This window comes from Chiloscyllium punctatum, chromosome 9 (genome assembly GCF_047496795.1).
Source record: "Chiloscyllium punctatum isolate Juve2018m chromosome 9, sChiPun1.3, whole genome shotgun sequence".
Taxonomy (NCBI): domain Eukaryota; kingdom Metazoa; phylum Chordata; class Chondrichthyes; order Orectolobiformes; family Hemiscylliidae; genus Chiloscyllium; species Chiloscyllium punctatum.
In genome coordinates, this window is record NC_092747.1 from 49,760,891 (window position 1) to 49,776,755 (window position 15,865).

General features: G+C 40.7%; 1 protein-coding gene across 5 annotated transcripts in view; it reads left to right on the top strand.

Moving 5' to 3' along the window:
- The window catches only part of cwf19l2 (CWF19 like cell cycle control factor 2), a 144,988-nt gene that overhangs the window by 14,322 nt on the left and 114,801 nt on the right, over window positions 1-15,865 (top strand). For 4 of the 5 annotated variants that reach the window (XM_072577483.1, XM_072577486.1, XM_072577485.1 and 1 more), the window contains exons 2-3: window positions 3,395-3,505; window positions 12,910-13,026. In XM_072577483.1, coding sequence (XP_072433584.1) covers window positions 3,395-3,505; window positions 12,910-13,026 — 228 coding nt within the window. The remainder of the gene's footprint in view (window positions 1-3,394; window positions 3,506-12,909; window positions 13,027-15,865) is intronic. The other variant, XM_072577488.1, reaches the window with a different exon arrangement.

Sequence of the window (15,865 nt, forward strand, 5' to 3'; positions counted from 1 at the left end):
AAGGTGAGAGGAGAAGTAAAGATGAGCATGGCCAGGTGTAGGAGGGTGGTGGAGGATGGAGATGGTTCAGGTCTATTTTCCAGAAAGAAGCAGACAGCCCTGAGACCATCCTGATGGGAGGTGGATATGTAAAGGGATTGGAAAACCGTGGTGAACAGGAGGTGGCTATAGCCTGTGAAATGGAAATTCTGAAACTGATGTAAAGTGTCAGAAGAATTATAACTGTAAATGAGAAAGGACTGGACAAAGGGAGAAAAAAAATTGATTCAGTGAAGGAAAAGATTAATTCTGCGGGGCAAACTACCCAGGCAGTCCTGTATGTGGATTTTGGGAAGGAGGTATAAGCACGTTGAGCGACTAAGTTTGGACTTGCATGTAAACTTAGTGGCAGGGGGATCACTAGTTGAAGTAAGAGTAGTGACCTTTCTGGATACAGTAGGCTGGTGTTTAATGATTGGGTCATAGTCCAGGATGAGATAGGAGGAGGTGTCCGAGATTTGGTACTCTGCCTCCTTAATGTAGAGATCAGTATGCCAGACAATTGCCATACCACCCTTGTTAGCAGGCTTGATTACAAAGTCGAGGTTGGACCTGAGAGCATGGAGTGCAGTCAGTTCTGAGGGAGATAGGTTGAATTGGTAAGGGGTGTACACACAGGATTAGCATTTCACCCTGATAACCTTTCATCAGAACTGGCAGGTGTTAGGTGTTTATGTGCAAGTCCAAACTTAGGGGGGTAAAAAGGTGGAGGTGAAAAAGATTGGAAAGGACAAATTAAAAGGTTTGATGTGGTGGAGGGTAAGCACGATTAACTAACAAGGGGCAATTGTGAAAAACACAATGCAAAATAAGGAAACAATGGATTGCTTGGGTAGAGCTTTAGAACAAATAATTACCAGGACCTGCTGTCTGAAAGACCTAAATTGTGGAAAACTATTAGTTTTAAATTCGCATTATGTGTTCTCTAGCAACAGACAGTCATGAAGTTATTCTTGCATTCATGAACTTATCCAGAACAGCTAAATTTTGAGCATAAATTTAATGAAATGAGAAATGTTGATGCAAGTATAAACCATATGTCCATCTTGATTTAATTATGGTCATCTGCATCTTCAAACTTCAATTACTAAGTCCTTTGTGTTTTTCTAATGAATATATTAATTTTGCTCAGCTTAATTTAGATGTGCATAAACTGCTGTCATGAATGATTTATGTCATTTAGTATAATCAAATGGGAATAATCTTATTGGACTATGTTATACCAGGCCTTGGTGAGATCATATCTAGAATATTGTATGCAGTTTTGGGTTCCTTATCTGAGGACCGAAGCTCTTGCTGTAGAAAGAATGCAGCAAAGGTTAACAAGATTGATTCCTGGGATGGCAGGACTGACTTATGAGGAGAGTTAGAACAATCTGGCATTTTTGTTTTTGGCTTTGAGGTAACATCTAAAGCTCAAAACTTTTTTGTCTTTCAATTTTCTGAAATTGTGATGAAACTGGATGTGTAAAACGATTTGTCCTAATGAAGGTTTAGAACTGTTAAGAAATAATTTACCTTTATGTAAAGACATTACTTTGAAAGTTCCAAACCAGAAGTGCATGATTAAAACCCTGCTGGAATTGTTTGAAGCTGTGAAAGTGTAAGCTCTGTGTATTAAGACTGTACATACAGGGAGAGGCTGTTAGATACTCAAGTCTAGGAATTGAAGCATCCATTAAGTTAACCATTCTAGGTGTGCTAGAGAAAGGAATTCCATCTGATATGAGTACTGTAAAGAAAGGGATGGTGTAGCATTTAATGGGATTTTACTGTGTTTAGAAACCTTTAAACTCAAGTTATATATAAATAGTTTTTATTCTATCTTCTCTTCATTGTTTAGTGTCATAAGCATCTATATTATGTTTAAAACCATATCTGCAGCATTGCATGCTTGTATTTTAGTGAAAGTCTACCTCATTGAAAAAAAATACAAAATTTGATCTGTCAAGTCAGATTTAACTCTGAGATTGATTTATCCAGAAATAACATCAGTTGGGGTCATCATAACAGCATATTGCCTCTTTTGACAAATGACTGTTTACAAATTCCAGAGCAGTTGGTTACCAAATTTGTACAAGAAACTGACAGTTAAAATCCTAGAGTCTTACAATATCTTTAGCATTCTAAACTGGTGAGTCATAGTGCAGGCTTGTCTGAAATAAATTTTTGTTTGGAAAGAATTTTTTTATGAGATCTCTGTGTAGGTGAAAAGTATTTTGTTCCTTTTTTTTGGTGCTTAAAGGCCAATTTGCTTTTAAACAAAGGAAATGCAAAATTACTTAAATTTTATCATTTTAACTTTAATGTGGATCACTAATTACCCACTTGATACTTACATTGATTAATTAAAATTATCCAATAATTTTAATGTATTAGTGCAACAGATTACTTTGTGTTATCAGAATTAGATTATATTGAAGTTCCATCTTGAGATTCGTGTTTATTTTTCTTGTAGAAGATGTGGGTGTTGCTGATTGGGGTTGGGTCAATATTTGTTGCCCATTCCTTGTTGCCATTGACTGGAATGACTTAACAATTCTGTGAATAGTGATGGCACAGGAGGAAGCCATTTGGGGCTCAGTGTTCTTAAACCAGTTCTGTTACCTGTTGTCAGTCTCTTCCTTTTTCCCATATTTCTGCTTCTCATTTCTATCCGTATAACCCTCCAAGGTCGTCTTACTTGCTAGGCCATTTAATATGGCACTTAAGAGTCATCCACATTGCTGAAGATCTGAGGTTGTACGCAAGTTAGGTCAGTGCAAGTTAGGTCAGTTTCTTTTCTTAAAAGTCATTCCAGGTAAAGTTCAAGGTAGAATGCCTTGAATGAGGTTTAAATGACGAAATATAGACATTAAAATTCTCTAGAATGTGAGAGTGATAAGACTTAATTATAAGCACTGTTTTATCTATATACCAATTATTTTTACTGAGCTTATGTCTTTTTGCAGTGCCTGACCAGCTGAATGATGGGTCTGTTAATTTGTTTGGCTGTCCTCAAATAATTTCCAGATGTTTGGTGTTTAGAAATAGTGGATAAGGTTACAGTTAAGTTTAATTGGATTCTACTTTGTCCTTTGACCAGAAATTGTTTTACAGTGGAAACACTGAGGATGGGATTGGGGGGTGGGGGGGGGGGGTTTAGTAAGATTGGGTACTTGAAAGTCTTCGTTTAGATCATGTGTAAGTGTTCATCTGATTTCCTCAATTTCCTAAGGGCTGTTATCTTAATGCATGAACAGAGAACAGAGATTGTTCTTTCTCACATAGAAAAAGCTGATTTAAAAGATTTGAATATATGTTTGTAGAGAATCTTAAGCATTCCTGTCTTCACTAAACCTTATCCCATTCCTAGGCTCAAGCTAAATATCAGAGAGAAGAGCAACAGAAGCAGCTCAAACACATACGTGGTGAGGACACGTGGATGTTACCAGAAGTCAATGAGCGACTGGAGCAGTTTTCAGAGGTATTAAAAGTGCTTTATATATATCCTAAATAGGTAATTGCTTGAATTAGTTCCTCATCAGGTTTTATTGACTTGCTACACGAGTGAAAGACCTGGAAATTGTCTCTTGTAGAATTAAACGTCTTTAAGTATTCAACCTGGATGATACCGGCATTAACATTTTTCTCCATGAACAACAATAATTTGCATTTTTGTTGAATCTATAACAAAATATATATCTCAATGGATTTAACAAAGAAAATAGACATTGAAGATTAATAATGTTGTGGTTCTGTTCGCCGAGCTGGGAATTTGTGTTGCAGACATTTTGTCCCCTGTCTAGGTTACATCCTCAGTGCTTGGGAGCCTCCTGTGAAGCGCTTCTGTGATGATTCCTCCGGCATTTATAGTGATTTGTACCTGCCGCTTCCAATTGTCAGTTCCAGCTGTCCGCTGCAGTGGCTGGTATATTGGGTCCAGGTCGATGTGCTTATTGATTGAATCTGTGGATGAGTGCCATGCCTCTAGGAATTCCCTGGCTGTTCTCTGTTTGGCTTGCCCTATAATGGTAGTGTTGTCCCAGTCAAACTCATGTTGCTTGTCATCTGAGTGTGTGGCTACTAAGGATAGCTGGTCATGTCGTTTCGTGGCTAGTTGGTGTTCATGGATGCTGATCGTTAGCTGTCTTTCTGTTTGTCCTATGTAGTGTTTTGTGCAGTCCTTGCATGGGATTTTATACACTACATTGGTTTTGCTCATGCTGGGTATCGGGTCCTTCGTCTTGGTGAGTTGTTGTCTGAGAGTGGCTGTTGGTTGGTATGCGGTTATGAGTCCTAGTGGTTGCAGTAGTCTGGCTCATAACAGCATTAACTCTGCGCTGAAGTTGCTCGAGTTTCATACATTTATTGCAGTCTTGGAAATAATGGTATTCAGGAATTCCCACGTGCTGCAATATATCACCTGAGTTGCCATCTTTAATGAGTTTTAGTTTTTAATGTATTATTCACTCATTTATGTTGCCTTTTTATATATGTTATTAACTTTGCCACCAATTTTCACATTTAAAATTTAAGAATAGCAAAGACCTTAACCACTTACCAGATACTCCCCAAACAGTTACCTCCTTTCTCTGTGGTAAGGCAGTAGTCAATTCCAGTCAACTGTTGCAAATTTATTTCTGATTGCCTGTCTTGGCGTCTTCATGTCATCAGCTTCTCTGGGTGATGTTGACAACTTACCTTGGGGCTTCACCGAACCTGCTCTTCTCCAGTACATCATTGAATATATCCTGGAGAAAATCACTAATTTTGCTTTCAATTTGGATCTTTCCCTTGCCTTCAACTGGTTGACTACTCCTGGGATGAAAGGATTATCTTATGAAGAAAACTTGAACAGATTTGAGGTGCATCCATTGGCATTGACAACCGGATAGAACAGATATAAGAGATGTCTCTACTTGCAGAGAAACTGAAACAAAGGGGTGTTGCTTCAGAATAAGAGGTCTCACTTTTCAAACAGAGATGAGGAAAAATTCTTTCTGTCAGAGGGCCATTAGGATGTGGAATCCTCTTCTCCAGAAGGTAGCAGAAGCTGGGTCTTCAAACAAGTACTAGGATGAGTTAGGTTTTTGAGAAATGAGTGAATCCAGGGTAATGGTGTATACATCATCAGATATGACGTCATGGAATGGTAAAGTAGACTTCGAGGTCTGAATGGTGAAAGCGAGGAATGCAGATGCTGGAGATTACAGTTGAGAGTGTAGTACTGGAAAAACACAGGTCAGGCAGCATCTGAGAAGCAGGAGAATTGACTTTTTGGGCAAAATGAATGATGAGCTTTTGCCCGAAATGCGATTCTCCTTCAAGGTCTAAATGGCTCACTCTTGCTATAAGCCCTATATCCTTTGTTCCTATGGTTGATCTTTGATACTTCCTTTTCCTTTCTCAACTTCTCTGTTTCTGTTTATGGGTAGGCTGTCTACTAATGTTCATTCTCCTCACTGTCCAAGGTAAAGCAGCAATTTACTAATACTACTTGCAATTTCATATGCTACTCACCATGTGGTCGTCTCTACACTGGGAGAAACCAAAACAGACTGAGTGTCAATAGCGCTCAAACAAGCTTCCCGTTTCAATTGGACTTTAAATGGCTGATGACTAGAATGCTAATAATTTTATGGCAGCATTTAGATCATACTGAGGAGGTTTTATACTTCAGAGATAATGTAACAATGCTGAAGCATAAGCAATTAATATTTTTCTTTCAATAACATGAACTGAAATTCCAATAAGGTATTCAAATTGTGACTTGGAGATTTAAGAGTAACATGAAAGAGAAACAAACTTTTCTTCTTGAATGTTGGTCAGTGTCACAGATTTAAAAAGCAACATTTGTAGTTCCATTAGCAATGAACAGATTTTTGTTACTCCTGAATTTTTGTTTTCTTTTTCTTTTAAAGGCACAGTCTCTTTCAAATTTGATTTTGAATTTTAGGTGTCAGTGGCTGACCTGCATTTATTCTCAATCCCTAATCAGCACTATTTTCTCAAACACACTTAGGACTGATTAATAAATGCTAACCTAGCTAATGATCCTCATGGCTCATCCCAGGAAAGAAAGCACAGGGTGCTTCAAGATAGTTCCATGGCACTAGCTACCTTTATTCCTCAACAATCAGTTTTACCAGACGACCATAATGTACAACCTTGCAACTGAGTCAGTTTGGTTCTTCCTGGCCAGAGGAGTGCTGAAGTGGACATTAAACAGAGACAGGAGTTTTGTCTTTGAACTTTCCTAGACTTTAGGGCTCAGTGTTCTGATAAGTCAAACAAGATTATGAATTAACAACTGAGTGACGTTTTTGTGTACCTTTTTACAACGTCAATTTAATTTTAATTCTTTGAGGAGATTGGTAATTTTCTGATTTCTTGACCTGTGGATCAGTCTTTGCAATACTCACTTCAAAGATTTCATCAAGATCTGTTCGTGCAGAATACTCATCAAATTATAAGTTTAATAATTAAAAATATTAAGTTATTCATCAATTAATTGTTTATATGCAGACATTTGAGCACATGGAGAAAACATTGTCATAATATTACTATGAAATTAGAAAGAAATTTTCTTGCCTGTTGAAGCTTTCTTAAGTTTAATGTTTTCAGTTAAAAGTTAATTTTCTCTCAAAGATTAATGAATAGATTTGCTTCTACATTTCCCAGTAGATTTTTCCAAGGCTCTTATCAAAGTTTAAAATGTTGCTGTGAAACTGAGTAATTATAATCCGAAAATTTACTTGCAAACAATCTAAATTCAGAAAACCTCAAGAGACAAGGGAAATTCTCAGCTTTTAATTTCAGATCAACATTATGACAATATCTTTACTCCTGTGTTCAGTTATCTAAGTATAAATACATTAATTGGAGACTGTCGAATTATTTTCGAAACAGGTTTGATTATTTAATCAAAAACCTTCTGAATAATCAAAATTGAGCAGTGAAATTATGGAGCATTGGTCAAGGAAATTACTAATTATGTTACAACTTAAAATAAAATGAGTTTTCTGAATACTTGAAAGTGTATGGTAAAATAGGGCAAAGTCAACATGATTTCATCAAGGGGTGGTCATGCCTGACATGGATGTTATCTATCTAGACTTCAAGAAGGCCTTTGACATGATATTGCACTGGAGGCTGAGTAAGATCAGGGATAATGATGATAGAGGCATGGATAGAAGATTGGTTGTCTAGCAGAAAGCAGAGAGTGGGGATAAAAGGGTCTTTCTAAGGATGGCAGCAGGTGACATGGTGTTCCAAAAGGCTCAGTGTTGGGACCACAATCTTTTACTTTATATATTAACAATCAAGATGAAGGAACTGAGGGCATTCTGGCTAAGTTTGCAAATTATACAAAGATAAGTAGAGGGACAGGTAACATTGAGAAGACAGGGAGGCTGCAGAAGGATTTAGACAGGTTAGGGGAGTAGGCAAAGAAGTGGCAGATGGAGTATAATGTGGAAAAGTATGAGGTCATGCACTTTGGTAGGAAGAATAGAGGCATGGACTATTTTCTAAATGGGGAGAAAATTCAGAAATCTGAAGTGCAAGGAGACTTGGGAGTTCTTATCCAGGATTCTCTCAAGGTAAACTTGCAAGTTGAGTCAGTAGTAATGATGGCACTTTGAGAGGACTTGAATATAAAAGCAGGGATGTACTTTTGAGGCTCTCTAAGGCTCCGGTCAGACCACATTTGAAGTATTGTGCCCTGTGTTAGGCTCGATATCTCGGGAAGGATGGATTGGCTCAGAGAAAGTTCACGAGAATGGTTCCAGGAATGAAAAGCTTAATATATGAGAAACATTTGAGGACTCTGAGTCTAAACTTGATGGATTTTAGAAGAACGAGGGGAGATCTATTAGAAACTTACAAAATACTGAATGGCCTGGACAGAGAAGATGTTTGGAAGATGTCTCTATTGATTGGAGAGACTAGGACGAGGGCATACCCGCAGAGTAAAAGGAAGAACTTTTAGAACAGAGATAAGGAAAAACTACTTCAGCCAGAGAGTGGTGAATCTATGACATTCACTGCCACAGAAGGCGGTGGAGACCAAGTCATTGAATATATTTAAGGTGGAGATAGATTCATGATTGTCAAAGCAATCAAGGGTTATGGTGAGAAAGTGTGGGAATGGGGTTGAGAAACTTATTGGCCATGATTGAATGGTGGAGCAGAGTTGATGGGCTGAATGGCTTAATTTCTGCTCCAATGTCTTATTGTCTTATAATTCCTTATTATGTCTGAATGCCCCAAAATGCCCTCAACGATTAAGGTTTGAGTATGGGAAAAGTAGCATGTCCTGTGTGATCACTGTTTGACAAATAACGATTTGCTTAGCATCCTTGGAGCCAAGCATTACCTTCTCATTTGCTGATTAGAAGTGATTAGTCATGAATTAATCTACCGAGCAGACCTTCCTTAGCTATGTGCAGGATAGTGCATAAGAGATTTGGACTGAGGTCCGGTAGTGAGGTTTGTCTTTAACCTGTTTAGCAAGAGCCACTCTCTCAGCTCAGTGGTAGTTCATGCCTGCCATTCAACTGGCTGGAGCTGTCAGAAGGAACATTTTAGTGACTTACTGTGTTACCCATTACTTGATCCAAAGGATGTCTACTGCCAGATCTTACTCAGAAAAGTTCCTCCATGTGGTTCGCTATTGCGTGAAAGGCTTTCACCAGTAATGCTATTCCACTCATCCTAAGCAGCACTGTGCTGCTTGTATTCAATGCAGTATTACTCCTCCTCCTGATGCTCCTGCCGACTTCACCTGCAGGAAGTGCAGCCAGCTTCAGCTCCTCACAGACCTCGTTAGGGAACTGGAGCTGGAGTTGGATGAACTGAGGATTATTTGAGAGGGTGATAGATAGAAGCTACAGGGACATAGTTACGCCAGAGAATAGAGGTAGCTGGGTAACAGTTAGAGGTGGGAAGGGGAGGAAGCAGGCAGTGCAGGAATCCCCTGTGGTCGTTCCCCTCAACAATAAGTATACGCTTTGGATACTGTTGGGGGTATGGCCTAGCAGGGGTAAGCTGCAGTGAACGGGTCTCTGGCACGAGGTCCGGCTCTGAGGCCCAGAAGGGAAAGGGGGAGAGGAGGAGAGCGCTATTTATAGGAGACTCTACAGTTAGAGGGACAGACAGGCGGTTTTGTGGACATGGGCGAGACTCTCGGATGGTTTATTGCCTCCCGGGTGCCAGAGTCCGAGACGTCTCGGACTGTGTCTTCAGAATCTTTAAGGGGGAGGGTGTGCAGCCAGAAGTCGTGGTGCACATTGGCACCAACGACATAGCTAGGAAGAGGGGTGGGGAGGTCATTCAGGAGCTCTGGGAGTTAGGCTGGAAGCTAAAAGCTAGGACGGACAGAGTCGTCATCTCTGGGTTGTTGTTGGTGCCACCTGACAGTGAGGCAAGGAATAGGGAGAGAGTGCAGTTGAAGACGTGGCTGCAAGGATCGTATAGGAGGGAGGGCTTCAGGTATTTGGACAATTGGACTGCATTCTGGGGAAGGTGGGACCTGTACAAGCAGGACGGGTTGCACCTGAACCAGAAGGGCACCAATATCCTGGGAGGTAGGTGTGCTAGCACTCTTCGGGGGGGGGGGGGGTTTAAACTAATTTGGCAGGGGGATGGGATTTGGACTTGTAGTCCAGCAAGTAGGTTAGCTGTTTTTCAGGATGTCCAAGAATGTAGGGAGGCTGTGGAGAAGGTAGCACTGACAGGGAATACTTGCGGACACAGAGATGGGCTCAAGTGTGTATATTTCAACGCAAGGAGTATCAGAAATAAGATGGGTGAACTTAAGGCGTGGATCGGTACTTGGGACTACAATGTTGTGGCCATCACGGAAACGTGGATAGAAGAGGGACAGGAATGGTTGTTGGAGGTTCCTGGGTTCCTGGTTACAGATGTTTCAGTAAGATTAGGGGGGGTGCTAAAAAAGGAGGGGGTGTGGTGTTGCTGATTAGAAATGGTATAACGGCTGCAGAAAGGCAGTTCGAGGGGGATCTGCCTTTGGAGGTAGTATGGGCTGAAGTCAGAAATAGGAAAGGAGCACCCACCTTGTTGGGTGTTTACTATAGGCCCCCCAATAGCAGCAGAGATGTGGAGAAACAGATTGGGAAACAGATTTTGGAAAGATGCAGAAGTCACAGGGTAGTAGTCATGGGCGATTTCAACTTCCCAAATATTGATTGGAAGCTCTTTAGATCAAGTAGATTGGACAGGGCAGTGTTTGTGCAGTGTGTCCAGGAAGCTTTTCTAACCCAGTATGTAGATTATCCGACCAGAGGGGAGGCCATATTGGATTTGGTACTTGGTAACGAACTGGGACAAGTGATGGGCTTGTTAGTGGGTGAGCATTTTGGTGATGGTGACCACAATTCTGTGACTTTCACCTCGATTATGGAGAGAGATAGGCGCGTGCAACAGGGCAGGTTTTACAATTGGGGGGAAGGGTAAATAAGATGCTGCAAGACAGGATCTGAGGAGCATAAATTGGGAGCATAGACTGTCAGGGAAGGATGCTGTTGAAATGTGGAACTTTTTCAAGGAACAGATACGACGTGTCCTTGATATGTATGTACCTGTCAGGCAGGAAAGAGATGGTCGTGTGAGGGAACCTTGGTTGACGAGGGAGGTTGAATGTCTTGTAAGGAGGAAGAAGGAGGTTTACATAAGGTTGAAGAAACAAGGTTCAGACAGAGCGTTGGAGGGATACAGGATAGCCAGGAGGGAGCTGAAGAAAGGGATTAGGAGAGCTAAGAGAGGGCATGAAAAATCTTTGGCGGGTAGGATCAAGGATAACCGCAAGGCCTTTTATGTGTATGTGAGAAACATGAGAATGACGAGAACGAGGGTAGGTCCGATCAAGGACAGTAGTGGGAGACTGTGTATTGAGTCGGAAGAGAGAGGAGAGGTCTTGAATGAGTACTTTTCTTCAGTATTTACAAATGAGAGGGACCATATTGTTGAAGAGGAGAGTATGAAACGGACTGGTAAGCTAGAGGAGATACTTGTTAGGAAGGAAGATGTGTTGGGCATTTTGAAAAACCTGAGGATAGACAAATCCCCCGGGCCTGACGGGATATATCCTAGGATTATGTGGTAAGCAAGAGAGGAAATTGCAGAACCGTTGGCAATGATCTTTTCGTCTTCACTGTCAATGGGGGTGGTGCCAGGGGACTGGAGGGTGGCGAATGTTGTGCCCCTGTTCAAAAAAGGAAATAGGGATAACCCCAGGAATTACAGGCCAGTTAGTCTTACTTCAGTGGTAGGCAAAGTAATGGAAAGGGTACTGAGGAATAGGATTTATGAGTATCTGGAAAGACACTGCTTGATTAGGGACAGCCAGCACGGATTTGTGAGGGGTAGGTCTTGCCTTACAAGTCTTATTGAATTCTTTGAGGAGGTGACCAAGCATGTGGATGAGGGTAGAGCAGTGGATGTAGTGTACATGGATTTTAGTAAGGCATTTGATAAGGTTCCCCATGGTAGGCTTATGCGGAAAGTCAGGAGGCATGGGATAGAGGGAAATTTGGCCAGTTGGATAGAGAACTGGCTAACCGGTCGAAGTCAGAGAGTGGTAGGAGATGGTAAATATTCAGCCTGGAGCCCAGTTACAAGTGGAGTTCCGCAGGGATCAGTTCTGGGTCCTCTGCTGTTTGTAATTTTTATTAATGACTTGGAAGAGGGAATCGAAGGGTGGGTCAGTAAATTTGCAGATGATAAGATTGGTGGAGTTGTGGACAGTGAGGAGGGCTGTTGTCAGCTGCAAAGGGACTTAAATATGATGCAGAGCTGGGCTGAGGAGTGGCAGATGGAGTTCAACCCTGTCAAGTGTGAGGTTGTCCATTTTGGAAGGACAAATAAGAATGCAGAATAGAGGGTTAACAGTAGGGTTCTTAGTAAGGTGGAGGAGCAGAGGGATCTTGGGGTCTATGTTCATAGATCTTTGAAGGTTGCCACTCAGGTGGATAGACTTTGTAAGAAGGCCTATGGTGTATTAGCGTTCATTAGCAGAGGGATTGAATTCAAGAGTTGTGAGGTGATGTTGCAGCTGTATAGGACCTTGATAAGGCCACATGTGGAGTACTGTATGCAGTTCTGGTCGCCTCATTTTAGGAAAGATGTGGAAGCTTTGGAGAGGGTGCAGAGGAGATTTACCAGGATGTTGCCTGGAATGGAGAATAGGTCGTACGAGGATAGGTTGAGAGTGCTAGCCTTTTCTCATTAAAATGGCGAAGGATGAGGGGTGACTTGATAGAGGTTTATAAGATGATCAGGGGAATAGAGACTTTTTCCCCGGGTACAACAGAGTGTTACAAGGGGACATAAATTTAAGGTGAAGGGTGGAAGGTATAGGGGGGGATGTCAGGGGTAGGTTCTTTACCCAGAGAGTGGTGGGGGCATGGAATGCGCTGCCTGTGGGAGTGGCAGAGTCAGAATCATTGGTGACCTTTAAGCGGCAATTGGATAGGTACATGGATAGGTGCTTAAGCTAGGACAAATGTTCGGCACAACATCGTGGGCCGAAGGGCCTGTTCTGTGCTGTATTGTTCTATGTTCTATACCCATGCAGCTGCCCTGTCTCCCACCATGTTCTGTGATAAATGCTGCTGTGGCATGTTACCACATGCTTTGATTTTCTGTAAATTTTAATCCTATATATTCTGTCACTTACATTCCAAAACATTTTTCATTCACAAATATGAACAAAAACACCTCTTAAGATTTTGATCCTGGCACAGCATTAGATTTGGTGGAAGCCTGGTAACGTTTGAAATTGTTTTAATTTGTTTAGAAGCACGATTGACTGGCTGAACACTTAACATCGTTGATGGTTAACTAACAAAGTGGTTATTCCTTAAACAGGAACATTCTGTTAAATTAAAGAAGAAAAAGGAGAAAAAAATGAAGAAAAGCAAAAAAGAAAAGAAGAAAAAGAAAAAACTGAAGGAAAAGTCCAATGAACTCAGTGAAAGTTCTTCTGTATGTATCAACTTAAGATATAAACATGGAGCATCTTATAGCAAATTTTTTAAATGGAAAAGAACACTCAAATGCAACTCTTGAGTAATTGTGAGGGTGTCACTTGTTTTCTGGTTACAACTTTGCCCTGATTGCCAGTATAGACAATTGCAGAGGTGTATTAAAGAGGAAAAAAATGAGATTCCTAAGCGTTGGTTAGACCATATGTGGATTGGATGTCACTGAGCCTTTGAGATACTGTGCCACAGAAATATATGTTGATCTGTGCTTCAGAGTAATACCATTATGCTGCAGCTTTGCATCCTGTTCCTTGGCTCAAGGATACTCTGTCCTTGATTTTTTTCAGAGGGGTAGCAAACCAGGCTGAGCTCCAATCAGTCTGGTTTGGTACAGAGATGAAAAGGGTTTTGAGAGGCCTTTTGTTTATATGTAAACAGATGAGACTTCAGGCCAAAGTGGTCTGTATAATGAAAGTGATCTTTGAAAGTGATCTGTATAATGAAAGGGGAGTGGTCAACTCTCTAGCTGAGCAGTTTAGTTCAGTCCTGAATTGGTGAGGACTTCAACAGTGAGCTGTGTGGAATCTATCTCTCGCTCTCTCTGTCTCACGCTCTCTGTCTGCCTTTCAACTGCAACCTGTAAGCATATGTTCCATTTATACCGGGTTTTAAAGGGGGTTTCCTTATTAGGAGTGTTTATGTTCGGAACAGCATAATTAAGTCTAGTTTGGATAGACTGAGTTTTGTAGGGGTTCTTTATTCTGTTCTTTGTATTTCATTGCATAATTTTATGATTAAGTCTTTTTTGTCTGTTTTAAACCTGGTCGTCAACCTCGCGAACTTAAACCGGCTAATTTTCACTGTACACTTACCAAAACAAATTGCATAGTTATGGTCTGGGATGCCTGCTTAAGAATGTTTTGAATGGATGTAGGTTTGCTTGCTGAGCTGAAAGGTTCATTTCCAGACGTTTCATTACTTTACTAGGTAACATCATCAGTGGGCCTCAAGCGAAGCAATGCTGAAAATTCCTGCTTTCTATTTATATGTTTGGGTTTCTTTGGGTTGATGGTGTTATTTCCTGTGATGAAGTCACTTCCTGTTCCTTTTCTCAGGGGATGGTAGATGGGGTCTAACTATATGTTTTGTTGATAGAGTTCCGGTTGGAATGCCATGCTTCTAGGAATTCTCGTGCGTGTCTTTATTGGCTCGTCCTAGGATGGATGTGTTGTCCCGGTGAAATTGGTGTCTTTCCTCAATCCGTATGTGAGGATACTAGTGAGAGAGGGTCATGTCTTTTTGTGGCCAGTTGGTGTTCATGTATCCTGGTGGCTAGTTTTCTGCCTGTTTGTCCAATGTAGTGTTTGTTACAGTCCTTGCACGGTATTTTGTAAATGACGTTAGTATTGCTCATTGTCTGTATAGAATCTTTCAAGTTCATTAGCTGCTATTTTAGTGTGTTGGTGGGTTTGTGGGCTGCTATGATATCAACAAACACATCGAGCTAGAGCCCATCTACCACCCACTGAAAAAAGGAACAGGAAGTGACTTCACCACAGGAAATGACATCACCACAGGAAATGACATCACCAACCCAAAGAAATCCAAACATATAAATAGAAAGCAGCAATTTTCAGCATTGCTTTGCATGAGGCCCACTGAAGATGTTACCGAGTAAGGTAACAAAATGTCTGGAAATGAACCTTTCAGCTCAGTGAGCAAATCTACATCCAAAACCTCAACCTGAACTGTAAATCTTCTCCAAATTTGCTAATGTTTTGAATGGTCTGGCCTAGTCCATAACAAAAGATTGGCAACGATGCTGTCATGGATAGATTTACACATGACAGTAAGAATTTGAGAATCACTATTTTGGGGCTTGCTTTGAATTTTAAAAAAAGTTATTTAAATGGCGGCATGGGACAACGTCAGGGACCCAGGTCTATTCCAACCTTTGGTGACTGTCTGGTGGAGTTGGCATGTTCTCTCCATGTCTCTGTAGGTTTCCTCCCACAGTCTAAAGTTGTCCAGGTGAGGTGAATTGTCCATGCTAAATATTGGTCCATGATGTTCAGGGATGTGCAGATTAGTTGCGTTAGCCATGGTAAAAATGCCATGCAGGATTGCGGTGATCTGAGTGGGATACTTTTCGGAGGCTCGATGCAGACTCAGTGGGCAGACTGGCCTCTTTCTATACTGTAGGGATTCTGTGATTCCGAAATATTTTAATATGCATTCAATATTCAAATCCAAAATTTACTTATTGAATAAATATCTGATGATAATGCTTACATTTGAATATTTAGTACATTTAAGCCATTATCTTATTCTGTCTTAAGTATCAAAAACATCATTTTTAATAATAATATATTTGCTCATGAAACAAACATCAATGTACACAGAGTCATAGAAACTTGGCCAATATCCCTCTAAACCCTTCCTATTCATATACCCATCCAGATGCCTTTTACATGTTGTAATTGCACCAGTCTCCACCACTTCCTCTCAAGCTCATTCCATACAAGCATTATTCTCTGCATTAAAACGTTGCTCCTTAGGACCCTTTTAAATTTTTCCCCCCCTCACCCTAAACCTATGCCTTCTAGTTCTGCACTCCCCCACCCTAGGGAAAAGATCTTGTCTATTTCCCTTATCTATGCCCGTCATGATTTTATAAACTTCTATAACGTCTCCCCTCAGCCTCCTACATGCCAGGGAAAATATTTTTAAACTATTATCAAAAACGACCCATGACTCTTTGAAAATAATTTTCTGAAATTATAAAATTTTAAAATTGACAAAGTGATCTTGAATACTTAGTCATTAAGTTATCTTTGTTT